The sequence below is a fragment of the Corvus cornix genome, chromosome 12, assembly GCF_000738735.6.
Source record: "Corvus cornix cornix isolate S_Up_H32 chromosome 12, ASM73873v5, whole genome shotgun sequence".
NCBI lineage: Eukaryota > Metazoa > Chordata > Aves > Passeriformes > Corvidae > Corvus > Corvus cornix.
This window is the reverse complement of record NC_046342.1, coordinates 20257950-20282791: the sequence shown is the minus strand read 5'-3', so window position 1 is coordinate 20282791 and position 24842 is coordinate 20257950. Positions and strand designations below refer to the sequence as shown.

The window sequence follows — 24842 nt, the reverse complement described above, 5'->3', positions numbered from 1 at the left end:
GGATCACAGGGACTCTGGTCAGTCCCCACGCTGGCACAGCTGGGATTACAGGGACTCTGGTCAGTCCCCACGCTGGCACAGGGGGGGATCACAGGGACTCTGGTCAGTCCCCACGCTGGCACAGGGGGATCACAGGTCTCAGCTGGTCCGTACCTCGTCGCAGCCGGCGCAGCGGGGCCGGAGGCTCTCGCAGTAGTGGCGCCCGCACCAGGCAGCCCCGCTCTTCCAGAAGTAGATGAGGTCGACGAGGGGCTCGGCGCAGCGGCAGCACACGAAGCAGGCTGGGTGCCACTGCCGGGAGTAGCCGGCGCGGTCGGCGTAGACCACGGGGCAGTCCCCGGGCACCGGCTGCTTGCAGGTCTCGCAGCGCTGCAAGAGACAGGCAGCAGTCAGCGGGGCTGGGCAGCAGCAGGGCAGTGCTCGAGCCCACCACCGGAGCCCTGAGCTCTGCAGCCATGGGACAATATGTACGAGCACCATGGGCACAGGGGGAAGATGGTGCTGAGTAGCTTATTTTTGAGGGGCCTTTGGGACCCCTCCCAAACGAAAACCTTCACCAAAATCCAAAGGTTCTCGAAGAAAAGAATTCCTACAGCGCAGGAATGCAGCACATCAAAGATGTAATTTCGAAAAGAGATCAGGAATTTGGTCTCTTCTCATTGTTTTCTGTCTGTGCCTAACTCAGTTGTCACTCCACGGATTTCAGCAAGCGTTTTCCATTTCTAGCAGGCCAAAGAGCCAGAATTAGATGTGGTTAATCTCAAGATTAATGGCATCCGTGCACATTACACATAAGACCAACTGGGTTTGCTCTTTATCTGTGCCTGCAGAGAGATCCTGTGATTAGTGAAGAGCCAGTTTTAAAGCTCCACTTGAAGACTGGAAGGATGTTGTTCCAGTTCCCATTGAAGCTGGATAGTCCAGGTCAGGGTAAGAGCTTCTGAGTCTGGGCTTTGTCACTCCCTACAAGAAACTCTCTTCAGCAGCTGCTGGAATCTCTTCCAGCAGAGCCTTGCCTGGATTTCTACCAGCAATCCCGCAGCAGCCTGGGCGAGGCAGTGGGAGCAGCCTGTGTGTCACACGGGTTGTGGTTGCACTGCTGTGCCCCATCAGAGCGTTGGCACAGCAGTGTCCCCCTCCAGCATGCTCCAAGTGGCACAGGGTCAGGCACTGGGAATGTCCCTGTGATCAGATGGCGACTTACAAACACCTCAATTTAAGTCAACAGCTTCTAATAGGTATAATAATAGAACCATAGAATGATTTGGGTTGGAAGGGACCTTAAAGATGCCCCAGTTCTGACCCCCTCCATAGGCAGTGACACCTTCCACTTGCCCAGGTTGCTCAAGAGAAGAGGAGACGCAAACCCAAGATTTCTCAGTAGAAAAGGAAAACAACAGTCCCTGAGCTGCAGAAGGACATCAGGGGTGGGGCAGGGACAGAAAAGGGACAATTCCCACCACTGTCAGCCCCTTGCCCCAGCTCACACAGGAGTGCTGGGAGGAGTACTGCTCTTTGCACCGATGGAGTTTCCTTCCCCTCTGCCCTCCCGTTCCAGTGGAGGCCACGGGGCATCTGCACCCCCCAGGTGGCTTTTCTCTGTTTGGCCACTGATCTTTCCAGCATCCCACGCATTTCACCATTGCCTCCTCCCTCCCTCAGCTGGGTTTTCAGAAACTGCCCCACTGTCCTTGGCATGGTTCCACCTCGTTGATGGGCATCTCCCATTTTCCCAGGAAATCCAGGCTGACGAGAACAGGAGACAGAATGTTTCCTGGCTTGGCTGTTCTGTGCGGCTGAAAGGGGATATGTGTGCTGACACTGCTCCTTCCACCATGGAGGGCTTCAGACACATTTGCGAGCGCTCCCAGCCCCACGTCAGTGAAGGGGGAAACTCGGCACGGAGCAGGAGCTGTGGCGTTTCTGGGCTGGCTGAACAAGCACAGCACGGAGCAGCTGGCAGAGCTCTCATGGACAGACAGGCACTGAGGAATTCTGCACCCCTCACACCGGACTGAGGCCTTTTCGCTACGCCCCCAACACCTCCCTGAGGCACCAGATTTGGGGTCAGCCCCAGAGCCAGACCCTGCAGCTGCCTCTGCCCTGTCAGCCCCCAGAAGCCACAGACCCAGCAGCCCCAGCCCTGCTTATCTTTCAGGATCTAAAGCAAGAACAAACACAGCAGTTTCCAACCCTGAGCTCAAGTTTCTTGCCAACAAGAACTGTTAAAAAAACAACTTATTTTGCTGTTCCTTTCTATGGAAATTATTCACAGGGAAAAAACTATTCACAGGGCTTTTCCCAAGCATTGTATAACCTCCATATCCTGATATTTACACACTACAAAGAAGTGATTCTTCAAATTTGAGGTGGGATTACAGCTTGGTGCTCCTTTTACGTCTCCATCATACAGGCAGAGGAGTGAAGACTTTATTAGCTGAATTACCAGAGGTGTTGGCCAAAACAGTGTCCTGTTCTCTGAAGCTTTCCCATCTCACTCTTCCCCAGCTCCTGTTCTGCAGTGCCAGCTCCCGTTCTGCAGTGCCAGCTCCCAGGGAAGGAGCTCCCAGACACCATCAGCCTTCCCCTGAGCACTCCCTGCATCGCTGGCCTCAAGCTTTTGGGAACAATGACTTATTTGGATCAACTGCCTCAGTACTTGATTTGATTCCAGTGCAGGGACTTGTAACACCAGAGCGTTTCTGGTTCTGGGGGGGTAAGGATTTTGTGCTCTGTGGAGAACACCCAGCTTGTGGGACAGACTTGCAGCAGGGATATGGAAGAAGATGAGGCCAGTGGTCAGCAGGGCCAGTGGCCCCAGTCCTTCCTGGGTCTGCCATGACCTAGGCTGCACAGTGTGGCTGTCCCAGTGGATCTGCCACTGCTGTGAAAGCTGCTCCATTTTTCAGCTGGTGCCTTGAGAGAAATGATGCTTCAAACTAAGGAGAATAACATCACAGTTATGTATTTATTTATTTGAAAGGACAAACTCGCAGTTTAAGTAAACCCGTATTGCTAGGATGACTTATTGATATGTTTAAAGGAAAACTTCCTTTTTTGGCTATTTTTTATCTTAAAATTCAGTGTTTTGTTGCAATAGTGAAAATCTTTACTGTGTCACTGGATTCGAAGTCAGAAGGACATTAACAGACCATGGCAGAGGGGAGACATTACCCAATATGGACTGAAAATGAAAACTGCTCTCAACATGTACAACCTCAGTGCAGGAATGGCAGGAAAGAATCTCCTCTTAAAAACACTTGGACACCATTTGTTTTTTCAGCTTTAAATCCTCTGCTGCAAGTCACCCTCACAAGGACCAGGACGAGGTATTTCCACTGACCATATTTTATGATAAGCACCTGTTCAGCAGCCACTCCAGACAGCACTGGGGGAATATAAATCTAAAAAGGTGTTGAGGAATCTCAGTCATTTCCCTGTGGAAGTGTATTTGTATGCCCAGGGGCACAGGGCAGCTGTTTACATCTCCCCAGAGCAATTACAGCCCTGGGAGCACTATCTCCATGTTCACAGCTCCTCGTTAATTGGACAGAGCCTTCACCTCCTGTCATTTGTGGTCTTTCTGGGCTGGAAGCCGACCTGGAAATACTGACTTGCATCACAGAACCGTGAAGGTTGGAAAAGACCTCCAAGATCATCAAGTTCAGCTTTCAACCAAACACCACCACACCCACGAACCATATCATCCAGGGACACGTCATGCCCAACCTTTCAGAGCTGCCGAGAACCCAGAGTTCAAACCAATTCCTACAGTGAGAATTCCCTTACCTTGGTGGCTCAGCAAGGCCTTTGCTGCAGAGAAAGGGAAATGAAAAAGAAGAGAACCCCCCTCACCAGCCCTGTCAGATGGATCCTTGTGCTCAGCAGGGCTGGCTGGAGCAGAGGGTCCCTCCAGGCTCTCTCACAGTGCTGCTCCAAAGCACCATGATGTGACCGAGCACCTGCAGCAGGCATGGAGAATCCCCTGCGAGCAGGATGGGGACAAGGCAGCACAGATCACCCTGGCTGCTGTGATCTCCTGCCCCTCGAGTTGAGGCTGACTCTATTCCCAGCTGCTCCCCGAGCCCGGAGCAGCCCCAGCAGTCCCGTCCCATCCCCTGGCAGCACTCACGTAGTGCCCGGCTGCGGCGCGCTCTCCAGGGCCCCGTTGGGCGACTTGGGGCTCTGCTGGGGTCGGTGCTCTTGTCCTGGAGCTTCTCCTCCTCCTTGCCGCCGCCGCCCTGGCCTGGCAGTGCCACCTCCCCGACTCCCAGTGCCTCGGCCTTGTACTTCCTCACGAACTCCTCCATCAGCTTCTGCTCGCCCTCGGCGAGGCCGCGGCACTGGGCCGGGTCCTGGTCGTAGAGCGGGAGCTGCCGTGTCAGCCGCCGGCGGCGATGGAAGGCCCCGTCCGTGCCCGCCACCGGCTGCAGCTCCTTGGGGATCAGCTCCATGTACTGCATGGCCTGCGACAGGAGACACGAGTCACCCGAGCTGCTGTGCCAGGGACGCAGAGCCGGGCAGGGAGATGCTCCACTCCTGCGATGGAGCAGCAGCAGAAAACGGGCCCTTCCCCTCCCTTCTCCCTCTGAGGTGTTGGAACCCACGGCTCAGAAATAAAAGGCTGAACTGGCTTGGATGCCAGTGGTAGCCAGGTTGTTATAAATAATTTCATCCTCAGAAAACAGACTGGGTATTTCGATGGTGTTTTAGATTATTTTTTGTTTGTTTGTTTGTTCAAAAACAAAACTCAGTCTGCCCAGGAAAGCAAAGCAGCACAGACAGACCTGCTTTGCACAAAAACCCCAGCACACACTCCCTTGCTGGCACTACCATGACACTTTTTCCATGAAATTTGATAACACAGCTGCTGAAAAGACTAAAAACTCATAAATATCAAAACCCATGAGCAGCTCTCTGTTGCCTTGTGCTGGGACAGGGAGAGCTGCGGGGAGCGAGTCGCCACTTGGAGCACTGTAGAGCCCCACGGGGCTGCGTGCAGAGCAGTCCAAAGTGAAAGATCATCCTTTATCAATTAACAAAATTATCATAATACAGGAAAAATTCAGATACCAGTTGGGTCCATGACACCAACAGCCACCAATTCCACCTGACTGCTGATTTCACAGCAGAGGGAAGGTGTTTGGTCACCGGTGCCCTGTGACACAGAAGGGAAATGCCCAGAGACTGCCCAAAATAAAGTCTCTGACTTAACCGGCCACTACCTCAACAGCAGAGTAAACCCATCTCAGTCTCAGGCTGGGTTAGTGCTTGTGGGCCACGGGGGCTGCACAGTTAACTTCTCCTGGCTGGGAATAAGGGAAGGGAGTTTCCTACTCCAGCATTTTTCCTATTGTAGTGTGAAGAGCGACAGGGCAGCCAGTTGGCTCCCTGCCATTCCCTGTTAGACCAGCATCCAGCTGCATTAGATTTGCTTCTTACTGGGTCAGCACTTGAAAACTCAATCTAAAAAAACTTAGCAAAAAGATTTAACTGTTTGTGGCACAGCAGCTGGCTCAGGCTGGGCTTTTCAACACAGACATGCCTGCACAGCACTGAACAACTCAGCATGTCAGGAGAAACTTCCAAGTCACTTCCACTTCGGCTACTCTGAGCCAGAGAGCAGCTCTGTCTCAGGCGGAATTCCTGACAGGAAATTTGGAACAGCAACAGATAATGATTTAATGGAAGCAGGGCTTCTTCCCCATGTCTTGGGGTGCAAGTTAAAATCACTGCACACTGGGATATGAGACATCAACACTCATACATTGTGCCCCTGTGCAAAGGCGGGCTTGATGTCCAGTTTCCTGGGAAGGTTGTTGCCCTGTGCGAGAAGGTGGTGCTTGGGAACAGCTGGTTGGAGAGCTGTGGGATGCTGGGGCAGTGATCTGGTGCACAAATGCCTTTCACAGACGTAGGAATCAATAAGAGGAATGACAGGAGAAAGAGACAGGAATTCCCTGACAGCTCCTCCCAGGCTCACACAGGCACTGCCCCACAACTGGAAAGGAGCTCGATGCTGTGTGACCAGGAACACCAGGCCAGCACGAGCTCCAGCAGAGCAGTAATGTGGTGGGATCTCAGTGGGAGAAATCCTTAATCCACTGATGTGCCAAGACTCATGAACACTTACACCAGAGCAAGGAGCCAGCACAGGCACCTGAGCCTCCTGTTCCACTCCACCTCCAGGATCCCCCTTCCCAATACAAAGTGTCTGTGCTGAGAGTGAGAAAAGCAAAGCCCCAAGGCTTTTTTAAAGGCTTCCTTAAAGCCTGCTCAGAGGCAGGTTTCACTATCTGCCCAGACATGCAGTGGGATTTCACTCCCTGATCAAGGGAATGCTTACAGTTATAATTGCAGATGTCATAAAATGTGTCCAGAGAAAAGATTAGGGGGTGGAAAAAAATCCAACCTGACACCCAAAACTACCACGAAGAAAAAGAAAAAGTTGCTACATCTGCTGCTATCATTTATTGTTATGGCCAATGCTTCACTATGCTGCCTGAGTGCAGGTAATTTTGAGGAAGAGCATTTTAGGTTTTCACTGTTCACTACTGGATCTTGGAGCTATTTTATGATCTGTTCTTTTCACTCTCCCCAAGGACCTGAGTATCTACTTCATGACTTCTGCAGGCACGGCTTAAAGAGAACATGCCCTGAACTTCCTCCAATTATCGACCATCCACTTCAGCAAAACAAGGTTAAAAGCCATCCCAAGTTTCCTGGCTGCCTTCAGGAGGAAACCACTGGAGCAAGGCAGTTTTGCACTAACAGCTTTTTGGCCCAAATCCCTTTGAAACTATCCTGAGAGTGGCTGACATCCAACACTTCTCCTCAAAGTTTGTCAAGTTGATCTGCAAGCCAGAATTTATCAAGGTTGTCTCCAAAGCTCCTGCTTGTTGTTTACTTGAACCAAGATATATTCCAGCCTGTCCAGGCACTATAGAGATCAAAAGCTTTCATAAAATTTTTGAACCTCCCCCATCAGGAGGGTGGGGCTGAGCTGGGGGTTTAGTTTTGCATCCAGCTCCCCATCTCCCCTTTTTATCCTGAGTTCTCTTTATAAAACCTAAACAGATCTATTTTGTACCCTCGGAGCTGCCCCTCTGCCAGCAGCACAAGGATGGAGCTGGAAGCTGCAGGAGAGGGAGAACTGGGCTCTCCAGGGCTGCATTTGGGATCACCCCAAACACACACCCCCAGGAGGGTGGGTTCAGGGCCATGGAAGACGAAATCAGCCCAGGAGCCACAGAGTCTGGGCATCCTTTAGGGCAAGGGGCCGAGCCTGCCCGGGGCACCAGCAGCACCACGCTGCAGCCCATGGAACCCGGGTTCCTGACAATCCCAGGATGGCAGCGTGCTCAGTGACCAGGCTGCTGGAACAGTGCCACCATTGTTCTCCCCATCCCTCAGCAGCTCCCTGATTCCCCCTGGGACCTGCGGAAGGCAAAGGCTGCTCACAAACATTCCTGCTGGGCCAGCTCCAAACGGGAAGGGAAGGGAAGGGAAGGGAAGGGAAGGGAAGGGAAGGGAAGGGAAGGGAAGGGGGGGGGGAAGGGAAGGGAGAAGGGAAGGGAAGGAAGGGAAGGGAGGGAAGGGAAGAAGGAAGGGAAGGGAAGGGAGGAAGGGAAGGGAAGGGAAGGGAAGGGAAGGGAAGGGAAGGGGCACCTGTGAGCACCTCGATGGAGCATCCCCAGCACACAGCTCACTCCCACTGAGCCTGTCTGAGGCCCTCAGGGCAACTGGTTTTTCAGCAGAATTAACCACTCTGGCTCTGGGGGCTGTGGCTGCACTTTCACATCTGTATCCCCAATTCTTCTTTAAAACAGTCAGGTTGCATTTTCAGCAGCTTTCAGCTGTTTGTTATCAACAGCTTGCAGCTATTTGTTTCATTTGAGGAGCAGAGGCTCCTCACTGCCCACTCCTGACCGCGGAATACAGAACGGTTTTATACCATGGCACAGCGAAAAGCCAGCTAAATGCTTTCCCGCAAGAAATGCTCTGCTGGCTCACACTTCCACACGCTGAAAACCACTTCCACCCCTTCCCACACAGCTGGTCCAGATGGAAACCAGGCATGGGAGGGAGGTGGAGCTGGGCTGGGGGCTTGGTTTTGGACCCAGCCCTCGAAACGGGACCACACGCCCCATCTCGCCTTTTTACCCTGAGTTCTCTTTATAAAATATTTTTTTAGACCAGATTATGTTTAAACTGTAAGGAAAAAAAATTCCCAGCTCCAGAGCTGGATGTGAGAGTGGTTCTGCCGGCAGCAGCACTGGGCAGAGCTCCTGCCCACGCAGACAGGAGCTGCAGGCAGCAGCTCTCAGGCACAGAGCTGAGCTCGCGGCCAGGCTCGCACGCCCTGGCACAAGGAGCCCTCCCACTCCTGTTCCCGGGGGCAGGATCTCCACGAGGCTGCTGGAACAGGGATGGGCTGCTGCTGGTCTTCATCAAAGGGAGGGTGGGGGACCCCGGGAATGGGGCCTCTCAGCCCACTGCTCCAGGGAAGGACTCCCCCAGCAGCACAGGGATGCTCTCTGTGAGCAGGAGAGGAGAAGCCCTGAGGCACAACCACCCAGCTGCCCCCCAGAAGCCAAACTCCTTCCTGCTCCTCTGCTTGCCCAGCCCAGACACCCCAAGAAGGCCTGGAGGAATCATTCTCACATCCAGCCTGAGGCCTTGGAGCGGGCAGGGGCTGCACAGGGCTGCAGGACAGCAGGGATGGGATCTCTCCTCAGCCGTGCTTTTATTGCAGATGAGCTTCACTAAAGAGGGAGCTTTCTAGTTGTAAAATCCATTAAGACTTCTCCTAGAAATGTAAACAAACCCATAAAACCCAAAGGCATTCCATCCCCCTCTCCTACCTACTCTGCTTATTTACACAGTTTTCCGAAACACAGAGTGCTCTATACAGTTCTGCTCTCTGAGGCAAACCATGATTTACTACTTTTCCCCAATTACTTTATTCCAGAGCCGAGTTCCGTTCTGAAAAAGCGACCCCAGCCCACACCCAGCCCGCCAGGGATCCCCTTACCAGCTTCTGGGCGAGCCCTGGGGGAGCCCACTCGTAGGTGATGGTGTCGAAGGTGGGGTCCTTGCCCGAGATGTTGGGGTTGGTGACGATCATGCGGTTCCTCTTGTAGATGCGGATGCCGTCGCCGCCCTTGAGCCGGGCCGTGAGTGTGGAGTACTTGGAGTCCGAGAGCAGGCGCCCGATCTTGCGGTCATCCTCCAGCTCCGAGCTCAGGCTGTGCTCCTCCTGGCTGCACTTGCACGACTTGCAGATCTTCCTGTGCCCGACAAGAGAGCATCCCCTGGGTGTGAGCCGGGCCGCGGGGTCACACAAGGGCTCAGTCATGGGGCATCAGCCTCTCCCAAGGGTTAAACACAGCCTGGGCTTACAGCAAGGACGGAAAGCTTACCATGCAATTGTTTGGGTTGAAAAGGATCTTAAAGCCCATCCAGTGCCACCCCTGCCATGGCAGGGACACCTCCACTGTCCCAGGCTGCTCCAAGCCCCAATGTCCAGCCTGGCCTTGGACACTGCCAGGGATCCAGGGGCAGCCCCAGCTGCTCTGGGCACCCTGTGCCAGGGCCTGCCCACCCTCACAGGGAACAATTTCTCCCCAATAGCCCATCTAACCCTGCCCTCTGGCACTACAAAATCTGCTGCCTCCCACCTGCGGGGAGCTGTGGCTTCCCCTGAACTTTGGAAACCCCTTTAAGCATCACTAAATTGGAGATTGGTCTCCTCACCAGACTGCAACAGCCCAGCACCAGCCTCGCCTATTATGAAGCTTTATGTGCCATTAAGAAAGTGACTGCTGGAAGGAACTGATGCTTAATTGACTATAATAGGTATAAATCACCCAGACGAGTGTTTAAGGACACTCTGGTGGCCAGCACTGCCATCAAACACTAATAGCAAAAGGGGCAAAGTAACTCTGACACAACCCCGAGCATTTCAGCAGGATCTTGGAGTGAGAATGAGTCCAACCAGCCTTTAATGGAGTCAATAAAAAAAAAAAAAAAAGTTGTGCTTCCACCAAATGAGTGTTTTAAAGTTTGGATTTCACACAGCTGAGTTATCACAAGTGGGAACACAGCTGGACCACAGCCTCCCTGCACCACCACCACAGCCCACGCAGCCTGGGGAGCCCATGCTGCTCCTCAGGAGCAGAGAGGAGCCCAGTGTTTGTGAGGCGGCTCAGAGGGCACCAATTCTCTTTTAATTACTGACACCTGGACGTCTGCATTCCATTTTAAAGCCCCTTTGTAGTCCTGCTGGGGCAGGGAGCAGCCCCTGCCCTGCTCTGAGCCAGGCACTGTCTGGTCTGCTCCCACCAGCTGCTGCTAACAGGGCCTATTTACCCAAATTTGTGTTTTTAAGAGGAAAAACTGGAAATAAAGTATCAAATAATGAGATGTTCTGTCACTAAGCACGTTTCAGTCAGGATGCAGGATAGGACCAACGTTACCTCCAGGAGTGTGGCTCGAAGCCCGTGCACAGCCCTCTGCAGCGCAAACAAGGCACACCTCTTCCCATCTGTGGCTGGCTCCCCGACATCTGGAAAAGAGCAGGACACCGGGCTGGAAAGGCTTTAGCCTCAGAGGCTACCTGAGACAGCCCTGAGAGTGTATACTGTCCTTCAGACAGGCATTTCTTCAGCCATTCCTTGTGTCCCAAGAAGCCTCCGATCTCCCAAACACCATATGACCATATCCATGCAACCCTGATGTGAGTTTATTTAAGGATGCTCGGGATGAAGGTTTTCACTTCCAAGTGAGGGAAGATGGAGGGGCTGGCACATCAAACCCAGTGAACCTGCCCACACACTGGACAGCCACCTTAACCTCATCCACAGAGACCTCAGGTCTCATTTAAGGGCAGTTTTGATCCAGTCTGTAGGGTTCATATATTGCACATGGATCTGTGCAAGTCAGAAGATCAGGCAGGAGACACGGAGATGCGCTGCCATAACCTGATGCTAAACTTGCTTTACTGCACCTTGGACCTCCTTGGTCTTTCTCCAAGTGTATTTTGGGAATGTGGCATGTTTCCATGCCTGTGGCACTGGACTTCATGGGTGGTTTCCACAGTGAACAGGAAATACAGTGGGGAAATGCTCTGGGGAGGAGAGGTGGTGGTGGAACGACATGGGGGGCTGTTGTTGTGCTGCCTTTTTTGCTGCTCGCTGAAAACAGACGAAAGTCACTCATCCATGGGTGTTCACTGCTGCAGAGACATCCTAACAACCTCCCAGCAGGAGAAAGACGAGCAAAAATCCACACCAGGAGCCAGTAACATCAGAAAATAAACCTAGTGTCTGCCCCATGAATTTATCAAACATGGCTTTCTGAATGTGAAGAATGCAGGGGGTACAGCAGGAGACAAAAACAAAATGCTGCAGGAGGCATCAGGGCAAGGTGACACCACCAGACACTGAATTTATCTCAGCCTGGATGTTTATACAGGAGCTGTCAGGCTCCTGCCTGAAAGACATGCTTGTTCCCTGTAAAAATGAGCTGAAGGAAAACAAGGGCAGTCCCAGGCCCAGCAGGAGCAATGGCAGCACCACGGCAGCGTCACCCCAGCCCAGCACATCTGACCCTGTGCAGTCAGAGATCAAAGCACACGGCTTAACCCACCCTCCAGCACACCCCACACCTTTGGGCCCCAGGAAGCACTGCCAAGTGTCAGGGTTGGGCAGGTTTCTGACCACTCTGGGCATCACAGGTGGCATTTCCCATTAGGGCCTGGGAACACGCACAGGTCTCGCAACTCCCGGCCTTTTTTGGGCCATTTATCAGATTTTGTAGAAGGTTTTTAATCTCTCTTGAGACCTGAGCTTGTTCTAGGAACTGACGATCCAGCTGTGCACACACCTTGAGAGCCTGTCTGACTCAGAATATCTGACATGGGAGGGACCCACAGGGATCATCCTCTTGCATCTCCCTGCTCCAGGACAGGCTCAGGAGCTCAGACCCCGGCAGAGCACGGGTGAGGCTGTGGAGGTGCCCAGTGCTGGAGAGGGCTGGTACCTGCCCATGCAACCTGACCCCAGTCCCTGCACTGTCACAGTCCTTCATTACAAGGTCATGCACTATTTAAATCGCTCTTTGGCACCTCGGAAGAGGCTGTCCTTGCCAAAGCCTATTTTCAAAGGGACAGATCAACAGCAGTGGAAGAACTGAAGCCAAAGAACAGATGCAGCTCCCCAGCCCCATGGGGACCATGGGCTGACCCAAGCTGTGTCCAGCAGCTCCAGGCTCTGAATCTCTGTTCAGAGGCAAACCCAGTGATGATGCTGGCAGCCCTCCTTCCTCCTGCTCCCTCCTACATCCACCTGTCCCACTTCCAGCACCAGGCTCCTCAAAGCTCCTGCATGGACCTGGGGCACCCTGAGCTCTCATCTGATGTTCAAACTCCTTCTGCAGCTTTTGGGAGGAAAAGGTTACTTGATGGCACTCAGGAAAGATATTTCACTTACTTGGAAAACACGATGTTGCTAACAAATACAAAGTTTTTATAAACAGATGTTCTAGAAATGACCAGATGTTTGTCTGCCAATTTCAAGGTAGATGACAGGACTTTACATGCCTTTTTTTCTTGCCCAGAACCATTAAGTCTCCACACAAGGCTGCTCATCCTGGAGAAATCCATCCCAAGGGGTAGGGAATGGTCTGTTTCAGCTCCCTTTGCCCCAGGACTGCTGTTTTATTTCTGCCTCACCTTTCACCTGTAATTTTCATCTCAATTTTCACCTGCAGTTTGTCCCAATATTTTGAAGCCAATGAAAAGACCTCTTACCCTCAGAGTTCATAAAAATACATCTTAAAAATGGCCCTAACATGCCCAAACACTCCCCTCTGCCTCTAATATCCAAACACAGGATGTTCTTGGTTCTTCAGCCATGTGCCAGCTCTCCAGGACAGATAAAGACACGGAGGATTCCCACAGGCCACTCACAACCCTGCCAGTTCTGGAGCCATGTGCCAGGTACCCACTGACTGCTGGGGCTTAGCTGACTCTGATCTTAGTGAGCCAAACAGGAGCTGAGTATCAGCAAGGGACTGCGAGGGGTGGTTTATCTAAAACATAAACATCTGGATTAAAGGAACTCATTTGGAAAAGGTTCATTACACACAAGGGAAAAGGCACAGGGAGAAGTGTGGTCAGTAGCACGAGGCAGCACCGGAACCTCCCCAGACAACCTGACCTCGAGTCATGGAAGTGTCAGTGCAGGAACTCGCAGCCCTTTGGGGTGGCACCAGCCAGGGACCTCCACACGGAGGCACAAACCCTGTGTGCCACTGCACTGCTTCCCTGGGAACCAGCCCCTTTCCTGCTAACTTATTCTGCTTGTCCAAACACAACTCCTGCTCCCTGTCCAAGGTCCAGCTTTAACCAAGGTTAACTGCTCTGTGCTCCAAACGCTGCCAGTGATGGCGTGGGCCCGGCTGTCCCTTGCCAAGGGCAGGGTGAGTGTCCTGCAGCCCCCAGGGAGCAGAGCTGGGGTCACTGGGGGTGATGGATGGACAGGTCTGACCAGTGGTCCCAATCCCAGGGGCCTTGGGGCTATAACCAAAAGCTGAGAACCCATTTCCTCAAGACAAGACTAATGAAGTCCGAGCCATTACTTTTGGGCACAAACAGCTCCAGACACATGCAGGCGACCTGACCACAAGCCCTCCCCCCTGGGCACTGCTCTAGCCAGGACCAGACACCTGTGAGACCAGAGGCTCCAAATCTGACCTCCCCATCCCTGGAAGTGTTCAAGGCCAGGCTGTATGGGGCTTGGAGCAACCTGGGACAGTAGAAGGTGCCCCTGCCCATGGCAGGGGTGGAATGAGATGATCTTTAAGGTCCCTTCCAACCCAAACCATTCTGTGATCATCTGGGGACCTCCTGTTACCAGTGTCAGCAGCAGGAGGCTCCTCACCTGAGCTGGAGCTACAGGAAAACACACGGGGGAACACTTGCAAACTGGGCGGCTCCTCAAGGCAACATGCGGCTCCAGGATGGCTCAGGCCTCCCTGCCCTTGGAGGTGCAGGTGTCCAGCAGCAGGGGAAGGTGCTGACATGGCAGCTGATCCCCACTGCTGCTCAAGTGATCCCATGGAGCCTCAGGGACATCGCTGTGGCATGGGCAGACCTCTCCAGAGCACCAGGAGCAGCCCAGGCAAAGACACCTGAGCCCACCCCATGTGGGGAGGGGACACTGCCATGCCCAGCAAACTCAGACCCCTCTGGGCAGCATCTCCTCGAGGTTCTGAAAGCCCAGGCAGGTTCTGTTTGCAGGAGAGTGCTATTTCTCACTCCTTCAGAAGCAGAGGGAGATTTGAGCCACACTCACTCCCATCCCTGAGCGGGGGCCAAACACAACAGGCGCCAGTGCCCGGTCACTGCACGTCCTGCCCAGGCACGGAGCTTCTCCTTGTGCTCTGCTACAGCTCCTCACATAGGCATAAAAGGAGATTTCTTCTTAAAAATTATGCAAGATACTGCAAAAAGCCCCAAACCCGTAAGATAATGTGAAACAAATGCTCCGACTGTCCCAGGCTCCACCTATGCCCAAGCCCATCCAGGAACTGCAGCTGAACTTCGGCATCACCTTAAGATAAAGACTTTGGAGACATTTGTAATGCTTTAAAAAAGCTCCAAAACCCCCAAACCAGGCTTGTGTCAACAGACTGGGTGAAGAAAAGCAAATCCTGCTCACCAGGACTAGATAGACACTCCTTGCAAGATTTCTGTTTTGGCTTTCTGTGCCTCACAGCATTCTTGCTGCTAGGAGAAAGCATGTCAGGGCAGAGGAAATTCTTGGGTAGTGAAATGATAGGAAATCGAGGCTGTTCTACCCACAAAAACATTGCTGAGCAGTCTCAGGAACACACCAGTAATGCCATGGTTTGCTGTTACACCGGCCAAAGGCAGGGCCATCATTCGCTGAGCAGCTGGAAAATAGAGAGCCCAGAGTGACAAGTGACAAGGAAAGAACCCAAACATGGCTCCACCTTGGTTTAGAGCTCGAGGACTCCTCTGGAAAGGAGCACTGAGCTTCCCAGGCAGGTCTGGTGAGACGGAGTCCTGGCTAGCAGCTATGAGCAGGTCAGGCTCCAGCTGCACAGCCTGCTCTCTTTGCTGCTCAGCTGAGGCTCCAGAAGGGTCTTTGTTTTGTCACCTTCTGGCCAGCCCAGCACACCTTGGCCAAGGACCCTTTGCCGAAGGCTCTGCTGCAACCAGTTAGACAATTGGGTTTGGTGCCAGGGACTGTCCTCAGTGGCAGCAGAACCTGTAGAACTCAGGCCTGAAATCACGTTCAGAGTTTCAGTAAGCTTGGCCAGTGTGGTGGTTAATCAAGGACCACCAAGGACCCATCACACATCCCAGCACAGCTGTCCTCACCGCGGGCAGGACTTGGCTCTCTCCCACTGCTGTGCTCGATGCCAGCAGAGCACGAGTGTCACCGGGGCAGGTCCATGGGCAGGGTGAAGGATATCCCACAGCAGTTATCCCTCCTGGCACTGCTGCCTGAGTCACCTGCGGCTCTCCAGCCCCCAAAAGGGCTCTGGGGACACAGTGCCACAGCCACAGGTCCAGAAGGAACTGGCAAAGGGGGCCCTCCTGCTTCCACAGAGGCTTCTGGATCCTGAAAGCATTTATTGCACAACACCCTATTTGGAGACTGAAAACGGTGCTGGAGACACGTAACTACCTCAAGTATGTTTTCCCCTCCTTTTTAGGGAGGGAAGAGGAAAAGCTGGTTTCCAAAAAGTTACTCCAAGTTCACAACAGCCCTTCACAGCTGAGGTCCTCATTTCACCTCTCCCCACAGCCAGTGCTCCCCAGTGGCCATGACAGGCTCAATCCAAACCCTTCCCTGCAGCCTCGGATCAGATACCCTACCCCTAAATCACAGCCATGGCAGGAGAGAGCTCCAGGGAGGCTGAAGGACCTCAAGAGCCCTTTGGGGGGTTCCTCCAGCTGCAACGAGTTTGGAAGATTAACAACCAACTCTGAAATAGACCCTTGAACAAAGGAACAGGGAAAAGCCACACAATATTCACATGGGTGGGACCAGTCTGCTGAGCACAATTGCTGAGGAGTTTTGGGATAGGGATGGACAGCAGATCATTTGTTGTCATCAATTGACTATAATAGAGCTAAGCTTGCATAATAATAGAGGGCTAGCTCAAAATTCATTATGGATTTGGGGCTAGCTCAAAGTTCCTTACGGATTTCCAGTAACTGGAGGGTGCAAAGGTTTACATCCAACAAAAGAGGTGTCTGTGCCAGCAAGGGGAATGCTGCATACTCCAGTTCACATATCGGGCATTTGGCTCAATTTCTCCTCTCCTGCTGATGCCCAACAAACAGAATGGTTTGGGCTGGAAGGGACCTTAAAGTTCAACATCCTCCTTGGGTGCACCTGATGTCTGGTGAGGTCCAGCCTCAGGTGTGCTCAGGAACCAACTCCCAGTCCTGGCACAGAACAGTCCAAAACATCCCCTGAACCTCCTGCAGGAGGGTTCAGCTTGGGTGGGACACTCGGGGCTGTTCTGGATTTCAGGAGAGGCTCCTTGACTCTGCAAGGGGAATAAACGGGTGCAAGGCAAGCAACTGCTCTTAGACGTGCATTAACCAATACACACATTCACTACTGCAGTTCTGAGAACAGCAAAGGGATCTTTTATTTTCTTCTCATTTTCATAGAAAACATCCATTGTAGTCATGACCTGCAAGCAATTTGTTTCCCTGCCAGATTCCAAGCAAGCGCTATCCCAATTACCACACTCACAGGAAAAAAATTCCCTTACAAAAGGCTGTCTTTCATCTCGAATTCTCTCTACTGGATTTATTCAAGGCACCAGTGAATGAGTTGATATCATCTCGAATACTGGAAGCACTTATTGTATTAAACTTTGCAGAGTAAGAAGTTTGCTGCCTTTTATTTTAGCAACATAAAGACCAGGGAAAGGCACTGATACTGGAGGAAAATATTTCAATGGAGCTGCCAGATCCCAACCTACAGGATGACAGAGCTCCAACAACCAGGGCCTCTGCAAATATCTCCCTCTTCCAAGAGCACATAGCTGGCAGCATTCCTTTCTTCACTAACAATGTGTGAATTAATGATAAGAGAAGGGCAAATGCTGAAAAATCAGATTTTTTCACGAGCCAGACAGTGCTTCAGATACTTGGACTTAATTATAAACCCAAACCAAGCTGTGAGGAAGTGTCTGGAATGGGAAGAACCCCCCCGAACCTAATTAAACAGCAGACATGCAGAGCTCCAGAGCACTCAGGTAAGAGTCTCGGTGATCTCCAGTTACCTGCCCAGAACCAGCTGTGTCCTCCCATCTCCCACAGGAGGAGAAGGTTCTGGATGCCACTGGGAATGGGGGGCCCTCAGAACCCTGACAGGATGCACCGATGGAGCTGCTTCCATCAGATTTCCATATAACAACTGATTTAGGACTTAGTAACTTCTCAGCAGTAGGAGAAGGATCTTTACAGTTGAGGAAACAGGAGAAAGCTGAAGGTGGGCACTAGGGCAGGGCCATGCCTGGGCCCCCCATCCCTTTCCTTCACCCTGTCCTGCACTGCAGCCTCTCTGTATCAGCCCTGAGCTTCACCATCTCAACACAATGGATGGAAAATAAAGTGAGGTGGTTTTGAGCAACACATTTGCAGGTCTTCAGAAACAGCATGAACAAGTCCAAGTGAATCTTGTGGCTGGTGATGCCCTGAAACCAAGGCAGAAGCTGAGGGACTGTGCCACCCCAAATACTGGCAAGACACAGGCAACCAGCCACGATGCTTTGGAGAGAATTTACTTTCCTGTGTTCATCTGATGGAACCAAGTGAGGGAGGCAAAGTGCTGGGAGTAGGTGAGATGGTAAAAGTGTGGGGAATCCAGCTGGTACCAGCATTAGGAAACTCCTGCTCTTCAAAAATTGCAAATAGCTGCCTGGAAATCTTACCCTTTCTCTGAGCCCCATCTCTAAATGGAACAGTAGCTCCAAGATGGGACATCTGAGTACTGCCTTTCCTGGATGGCTGAAATACAGTATTTCCTTCTTTAAAAAAAAGGAGAAAAACCCCAGCCTAAACAAATATGCCAGACACTGCCTCCCTGCAGGACCAGAGGGATTTCTGTAATTTGTAAATTGCATTTTATTGGAGTCAGTTTAGCTCTGAGTCCAAGTCCCAAAATAAGGTCTTTAACCCCTGTGCTGCTTTATGATTTCATGTCTATAAATACTTGCCCAGAGCAGGTTTCTCTATTAAGATCCACATCTGCTTTCCAGTGGCAGCTGCTTCCTCCCGAGGACACTGCTCTGGGAGCAGGGATTTAGTCCCATGAGGACAAACCAGCTTTCAGGGCGGGTCACAGCCATCTCCCCAGGCCACCAGCCATGTGTGACCTGTCCCCAGCACTGGGACCAAGCTCCTCATCCTCAAGGAGTGGCTCTGCAGAGACAGTACCAGCTCCATAATGAAACCGAGCTTCTGCTAGAGGGGACTACAACCAGAAATGACAGGCATGAAAACTCTGCAAGGGACAAACAACTCCCAGGCGTGTAACTGTTCAAAGTCCGTGGTCCAACCCCACAGAGCTGGGATGAAGCTGTTTTGCAGCCCTGACAACGTTTACACAACAGAGCAGCAGCACCTTCAAGGGACTCGGGCGCTGCCTCCACAGCCCCTTGCTCAGCATCCTCACCAGCACCCACCCAAACTGCTCACAGAGCTTGGGGACACGACAGATGTGTCCCACAGAAAATCTCTGGGCAGAACCCCCTGTTATTTGGGAGCTGAGCATCCTTCCCACAGAGCCAGGCACCTGCCAGGCCGCAGGAACAGCTCGGGGCTCAGCCCAGGCACCCTGCACGCCCTGACCAAGGCACCCAGTTTGGGAAAACATGAACGACAAAGCTGATTTTCTAACTGTGATGGCAAGTTTTTAAAAGCTCCAAGTTTTTGGACTTTACCAATGGAAGCTCCCAGTCCCTACCAGCATTCCCATCCACATCTGCAGATACACACAGAGGGCTCTTCAAGCATCCAGGTACTTTGCTGATAAAAAGGGAGTTCCTGCCTCTCCCTGAGGCACCAAGACCCCCAGACCATCCCCTGGAACCCATTTATCCCTGCAACAGCAGCACTTCTCTCCTGTCCTGCAGGATGCTTTGGATGTTTGCAAGTCCCATACTGAAGAACCGAAGAAAGAAAAAGTTAAAGAACCAAAATTTGTATTAACTGAGTAAACTTTACCTTGGCTTTGATGGGTGCTTTTAGCTTCGTGGGTTATTTTGTTCTGACAAGAAGGGACAGAGTTTAGTGAGAACAGTACACAAGCCCCAGGGCCCGCCCGGCCAGCTGGACCTGCTCCAGTGCTCGCGCCGTGCCAGCCATCGCCTTCTCCCTGCTTTGAGCTTTAACTCTCCACTCAGAATTTAATCTAAACAAGCCCTGTGCCAAACAGAATGCTGTCCCACTCATGCTGCTTTAATTTCCTCAGAAAGCATCCCAGAATACGCTAGGCAAGATATCAACAATAATTAAACCCAACAGTGATTGAAAATCAAATTTTCGGGGCCTCGCAACAAGCTCTAATGAGTTCCAGACTTGCCTTCCCCGACTTGCTCAGACTGGCTGTGTGACACTGCCAAGCTAAATTAAAATTTGACAGTATTCCACACCATGCCCAGAAAAAGTGCCCGTCTTAGGATTCAGGAAATTAAACAGCCGTCTACTGCAGAGACACCCATTTATGTTTGGACATAGATTATTCAGACACTGATCCAGGGTCTGTATTATTCTTTTTCCTTGATTTCATTATGTCATTTCATATCCCTTTTGAAGTACAAACTAGCTGGGACATCTTTTTTTCATGCTGCAGTGTTCAGGTGAGAGGAGACAGGCAGCTGGGCAGCAGAAACGTGCAGAGCCCGGCATCCCCCGCCCATGCAGGGGCTTCACTCAGCACTGCCCACGGCAGCCCGAGAGGGTGCCCACAGAACTACCCCTTGCACTGCAGAATCTGTGCTACTGCCTCAGATCTAAGTGACTTTAAACGTGACATCTTGTCCTTTGCCCTGCCACCAATGGGAGCTGAGGGTCCAGCCGCACATTTTGGGAAGTCTCGGATGCTTTCTGCATTCACAAGCCTTTTGGGGTGCACTGTGAGCCCTCCCTGCTCCGCTCCCTGCAGATGATGCTTGAGAAGCTCCTGGGAGATGGCTCCAGTGCAGAAACAGCTTTGCCAGGGCACATCCCACAGCCAGGACTTGCTCAGTCCTCCTTGCTGTCCAAGTCCAGCCCTGCTCCTGCACTCCCTCCCCTGAGGAACCTCAGCCTGGGGCTGCAGGCAGGAGCTTGGCCCTGCTCAGACCCCCCTGCTCCAGACAAGGCAGGAATTGAGCTGCTGCAGCAGACCCAGCCTGACCACAGCCCAGCAGCCAGCACACAGCCCCATGAAAAAGGCTCAGTTTTCACTCCCGTGGGATCCATCTCCACTCAGTGCCTGGCAAGAGCTTCCTGAGGGCAACAGCTGGCACCCACGGGAGCTGTGGCAGGCAGCACCCTGTGGACATGCCTGAGGTATCAGCAGCACAGACCTGCTGGGAGAGGACACACTGCTCGGAGTCTCTGCGGATGGCACACCAGCAGGTCCCACCAAACCCCGACCACCTCCTGCAGGGACAGGGCCACCCTGCAGTGCCACGCTGGGGGTGCCTGCCCTTGTCAGCAAGCACTGACCGTGTCCCCATGGTGGGCAGCCAACGGTCAGCAGACAGGGAAGGAGGAATCCTGTATCCGTCAGCCCCACCTCAAAGCACTGTGTATTTCAGGGAGAGCAGGACAGGAGGACGCTGAGGAGCACAGCACAGCCCGGCCACCCAGACCGTGTCAGACAGCAGCTCCTGCTGCCAAACACCAACCTTTGCCCGGCTATCCTGCCGGATAGCCAGTTTTCAGTAAAACCTGGTACACAGTTTTCCTTGGGATCCAGCAGCGGCTCAGTTCAAACCTAATGGGACAGAAGGTGCTACACCTCGACAACAGCCAGGCTGACCTTCCCATCCCGACGGGCAGGATGGACCCCCAAGGCCAGCACTGGCAAGAAACTTCACGGCAGAGGGAACCACCCCCCATGCGGAAGGGTCTGAGGTGCCCCTGTGCCCTGGGAGATCCCTGGCCACTGGTCCCAGGGCACGGCTCTGGGCACTGCCCAGCGAGACGGGACCACACTAGGCTGATATGGGGTGTTGAACTCATCCCCAAACCACGCGGTGACAAAGGTGCAGCGAGGAAGGTCATGAGAGCAGCTGCTCCCGTTCCACACGCTTTTATCCGGCAATTAGAATCCCCTCCATCCAGCTCAGTGCCTGCCGGCTCACAGGACACTGTGCTAAGAGCCGGGATTTCTTGGAGTAAACACTTTCCAGAGGGTCTAGAAGGGGACAAGCAACTCCCTCACTCCCTCAGACTGTAGCTCAGCACAGCTGTGCCGTACACGAGTTAATTCAGACAACAAACAGTTGCTTTCCCAGCAAAAGCTTTGGTGGGGCGATTTTTGCACGGAAAAAAGCACAAAGGCAAGCACGGAGTTGGGCAGTCCCAGAGCCGGTCTGGGGACTGCAGCGCACGGCTCAGGTGCCTGTGGAAGGGCAGGAAGGAGGGAAGAACTTGAGGGACGGGGTCTGTCCCCCGCGGCCCCGAGTGGGGATGTCTGTCCCGTCCCAGCCCCGGGCGGGAGGGTTTGCCCGCTCGCAGCCCTGCCCAGCCGCCGGTACCGGGCGGGCTACGCGGGCAAGAAAACCAGGAGTTGAGGGATATTGGGAAAAAAAATAAACCCCCGGCGTTTCTCAGCCGTGCGGTGCCCGGTGCGCACCCGCCCCTCCCGGGCACCTCCGGACGCGGCTCCCGCTCGGGCGGCCCCCGGGAAGGGCAGGGAGCGCTCGCCCCGGGCACCGCGCTCGGCCGGTCCCCGACCGGACCGCATCCTGTCCACCTGGACTGTCCCGGCACCGGGATCGCTCCCGGTGTCCCCCCGGGCTGTCCCTCGATCGGGATCGCTCCCGGTGTCCCCCGGGCTGTCCCGGCACCGGGATCGCTCCCGGTGTCCCCCCGGGCTGTCCCTCGATCGGGATCGCTCCCGGTGTCCCCCCGGGCTGTCCCTGGATCGGGATCATTCCCGGTGTCCCCCCGGGCTGTCCCTCGATCGGGATCGCTCCCGGTGTCCCCCGGGCTGTCCCTCGATCGGGATCATTCCCGGTGTCCCCCCGGGCTGTCCCTGGATCGGGATCATTCCCACTGTCCCCCGGGCTGTCCCTCGATCGGGATCATTCCCGGTGTCCCCCGGGCTGTCCCTGGATCGGGATCCTTCCCACTGTCCCCCGGGCTGTCCCTCGATCGGGATCATTCCCGGTGTCCGCCGGGCTGTCCTTGGATCGGGATCATTCCCGGTGTCCCTCCGCACTCACCTCCGCCCGCTCCGCTGCTCGCGCGCCGCCGCCGCTCGCGCTGCCCGAGCGCCGCATTTCATTGGCGCGCGCGGGGGCCGCGCGCCGCTCTCAGCCAATCCGACGCCGCCCCGGAACTTTTCTGGCCAATGGCGTGCGGGGGCGGGGCGCGCGGGGGAACTCGCGCACGTGGGCGCGTGCCCGCGGCGGAACGGGGATCGTGGAAAGGGGGACAGGGACAGGGACAGGGACAGGGACAGGGACAGGGACAGGGACAGGGCGGGGGGAATGGCTTCGGAGAGGGCACGGTGAGATCGGCAACTGGGGAAGAATCCTTCCCTGGGAGGGTGGTGAGGCCCTGGCGCAGGGTGCCCAGAGCAGCTGTGGCTGCCCCATCCCTGGAAGAGTCCAAGGCCAGGTTGGACGGGGCTTGGAGCAGCCTGGGAAAGTGGAAGGTGTCCCTGCCCTTGGCAGGGAGGATGGAAGTGGATAAAGGTCATCCTTTTCAATAACCAAACCATTCTGGGATTCTGTGCTAGGACAGCACAGCCCCCGGGGCTTAAATGAAGAGGGCAAAGAAAGAAAAGAATGGTATTTATAAGCGTTCCTGCCCCAAAGAAGCGGTGCCAGAGAGGGGTGCGGAGGGGAGGGATGGGGCCGTTGCTTGTGGGTACCCAAGCACTGTGCAGCCCCTGGCTGGGGTGGAGTGAGCTGGCAGCTCTCCAGCCAAGCTGCCTGTTGTGGCTGGGCTGGGACTGTCCCGCGGTCCCTCTGTCCCGCAGTCCCTCTGTCCCACTGCTCCACCATCCTCCCATCCCAGTCTCTGACACCAAGTGCAGGGAAATGGATTTCTGAATCAGACAGGAATGTGCTGGGGCAGTTTATCACAGCAGACGGACACAGAATGTTTTTAGCAGAAGAAACTGCCCGAAAGCATATTTCTCTTGTTATTTCAATGGATGTAGAGCACTGAATGACAATCTATTGCCTTTTGTATTTTGGGGTTTTTTTTAACATGGATTGGTGAGGTCTTTACTGCTTTAGCAAACATTCCTGCCTGCTCCAACAAACATTCCTGCCTGCTCCTGCTGTGGCCAGGAGGTCCAGCACAAAGCCCCTTTGTGCAGGTGAGGGAGGGAGGGCTCCACATGCTCCCAGCTCACTCCCCCGCTTCTCCATTTCCCACTGATCCCAGCCATTCTCCCTTCTTCATTGTGCCTTCATTGAGTCCAGGGAAAACCCTGAAGTAACAGAAACCAGGATCCAGCTGCCTGTTGTGATTTGGGAGCACAACCCCTGCTCAGAGCTGAACTGTCTCCTTAGAACTGTAATCTGGAAAAAAAATCCTAAACTCGTGTAGATTTAATTTCTCCCATGTTGGTACATTTTTTTTTCCTGGGATTTCTCGCAGCATTCCTTCACAGAAGGGGAACAGGGAAACAGATATCCCAGGATCATTTGGACTTGGATACGCTTTTCCAAATGAAGGAATAGAATTTACAGCAGCCCTGTGGACAGGGAAATGAGTGAACAGCGGCAGAAGCCGGTACCTCACTGGGGGGAGATGGGAACGCAGCACAGGACTGTGTTTGCCGTCCCCAACCCCGCTTTGCTTCCCCAGCAAGAAGAGGACTTTCTGCTGCTCCCGCCTGTGGGGTGTGTTGCCCGGGTCCGTGCAGGGGCAGCTGGGTCACTGAATTCTCCACTCGAGCCTCAGAATCCGCTGGGACAGCAATGCCATCGCCCTCGGCGGTGAGCGCTGGGCTCCCGCGGCCCCGGGCACTGGTGGGGCTCTCCCCGGGCGCAGGACGGAGCGGGCAGTGCCCCCGGGATCCGGCCCTGGGAGAAGGGATTCATCCTCTTCAGGACAGAGAGTGCAAGGAGCAGGGGAGGTACAGCAAAGAGGCCAAGGGCACTGGGGGCTGGCAGCCCCTCCGCAGAGCAGGAATGTGCCCCTGAGTGAATCTCTGAACATTCTTAGAAGAGGTATTTGAACATCCTCAGAAAAATCTGGGTTAAAAAGCAAAGACAGAAGAGAAATTCTGGAGAGATAAAATCCCTCCAGGGAGGGTGTTTGAACCTGACCTTCCAGAGACATTTTGGGAGCGAGCAGAGAGAACAAACAGCACAGGGATATTGTTTTTCAAACCCATGAAGGGCTTGGCAGCCCCGGGAAACGTTTGACATGGCAATGGGGTGACATTATCTCCCTTTCCCAAGGCACACACACACGTGGCGACCTGGGACTTAGGAAAGAACTTACCAAGGGATTTCAGGGCACCACGAGGCACGGGGTGACAGGCCAGCACCCAGCAGGAGCAGTGGCACTGCCATGCTGCCTCCCACCGCAGGGACACTGTGGCAGG

At 53.7% G+C, this 24842-nt stretch overlaps 1 protein-coding gene across 2 annotated transcripts in view; it reads right to left on the bottom strand.

The window, feature by feature from the left end:
• Positions 1–22532, bottom strand: part of LMCD1 (LIM and cysteine rich domains 1) — a 29710-nt gene extending 7178 nt beyond the window's left edge. The window contains exons 1-5 of one of the 2 annotated variants that reach the window (XM_039559101.1): positions 22498–22532; positions 10479–10567; positions 9035–9290; positions 4133–4466; positions 154–369 (exon numbers count right to left, since the gene is read on the bottom strand). In XM_039559101.1, coding sequence (XP_039415035.1) covers positions 154–369; positions 4133–4466; positions 9035–9290; positions 10479–10567 — 895 coding nt within the window. In that variant the 5' untranslated portion in view covers positions 22498–22532. Of the gene's footprint in view, positions 1–153; positions 370–4132; positions 4467–9034; positions 9291–10478; positions 10568–19282; positions 19364–22497 lie in introns of those variants that run through there. The other variant, XM_039559102.1, reaches the window with a different exon arrangement.
• Between the last annotated feature and the right edge of the window lie 2310 nt (positions 22533–24842).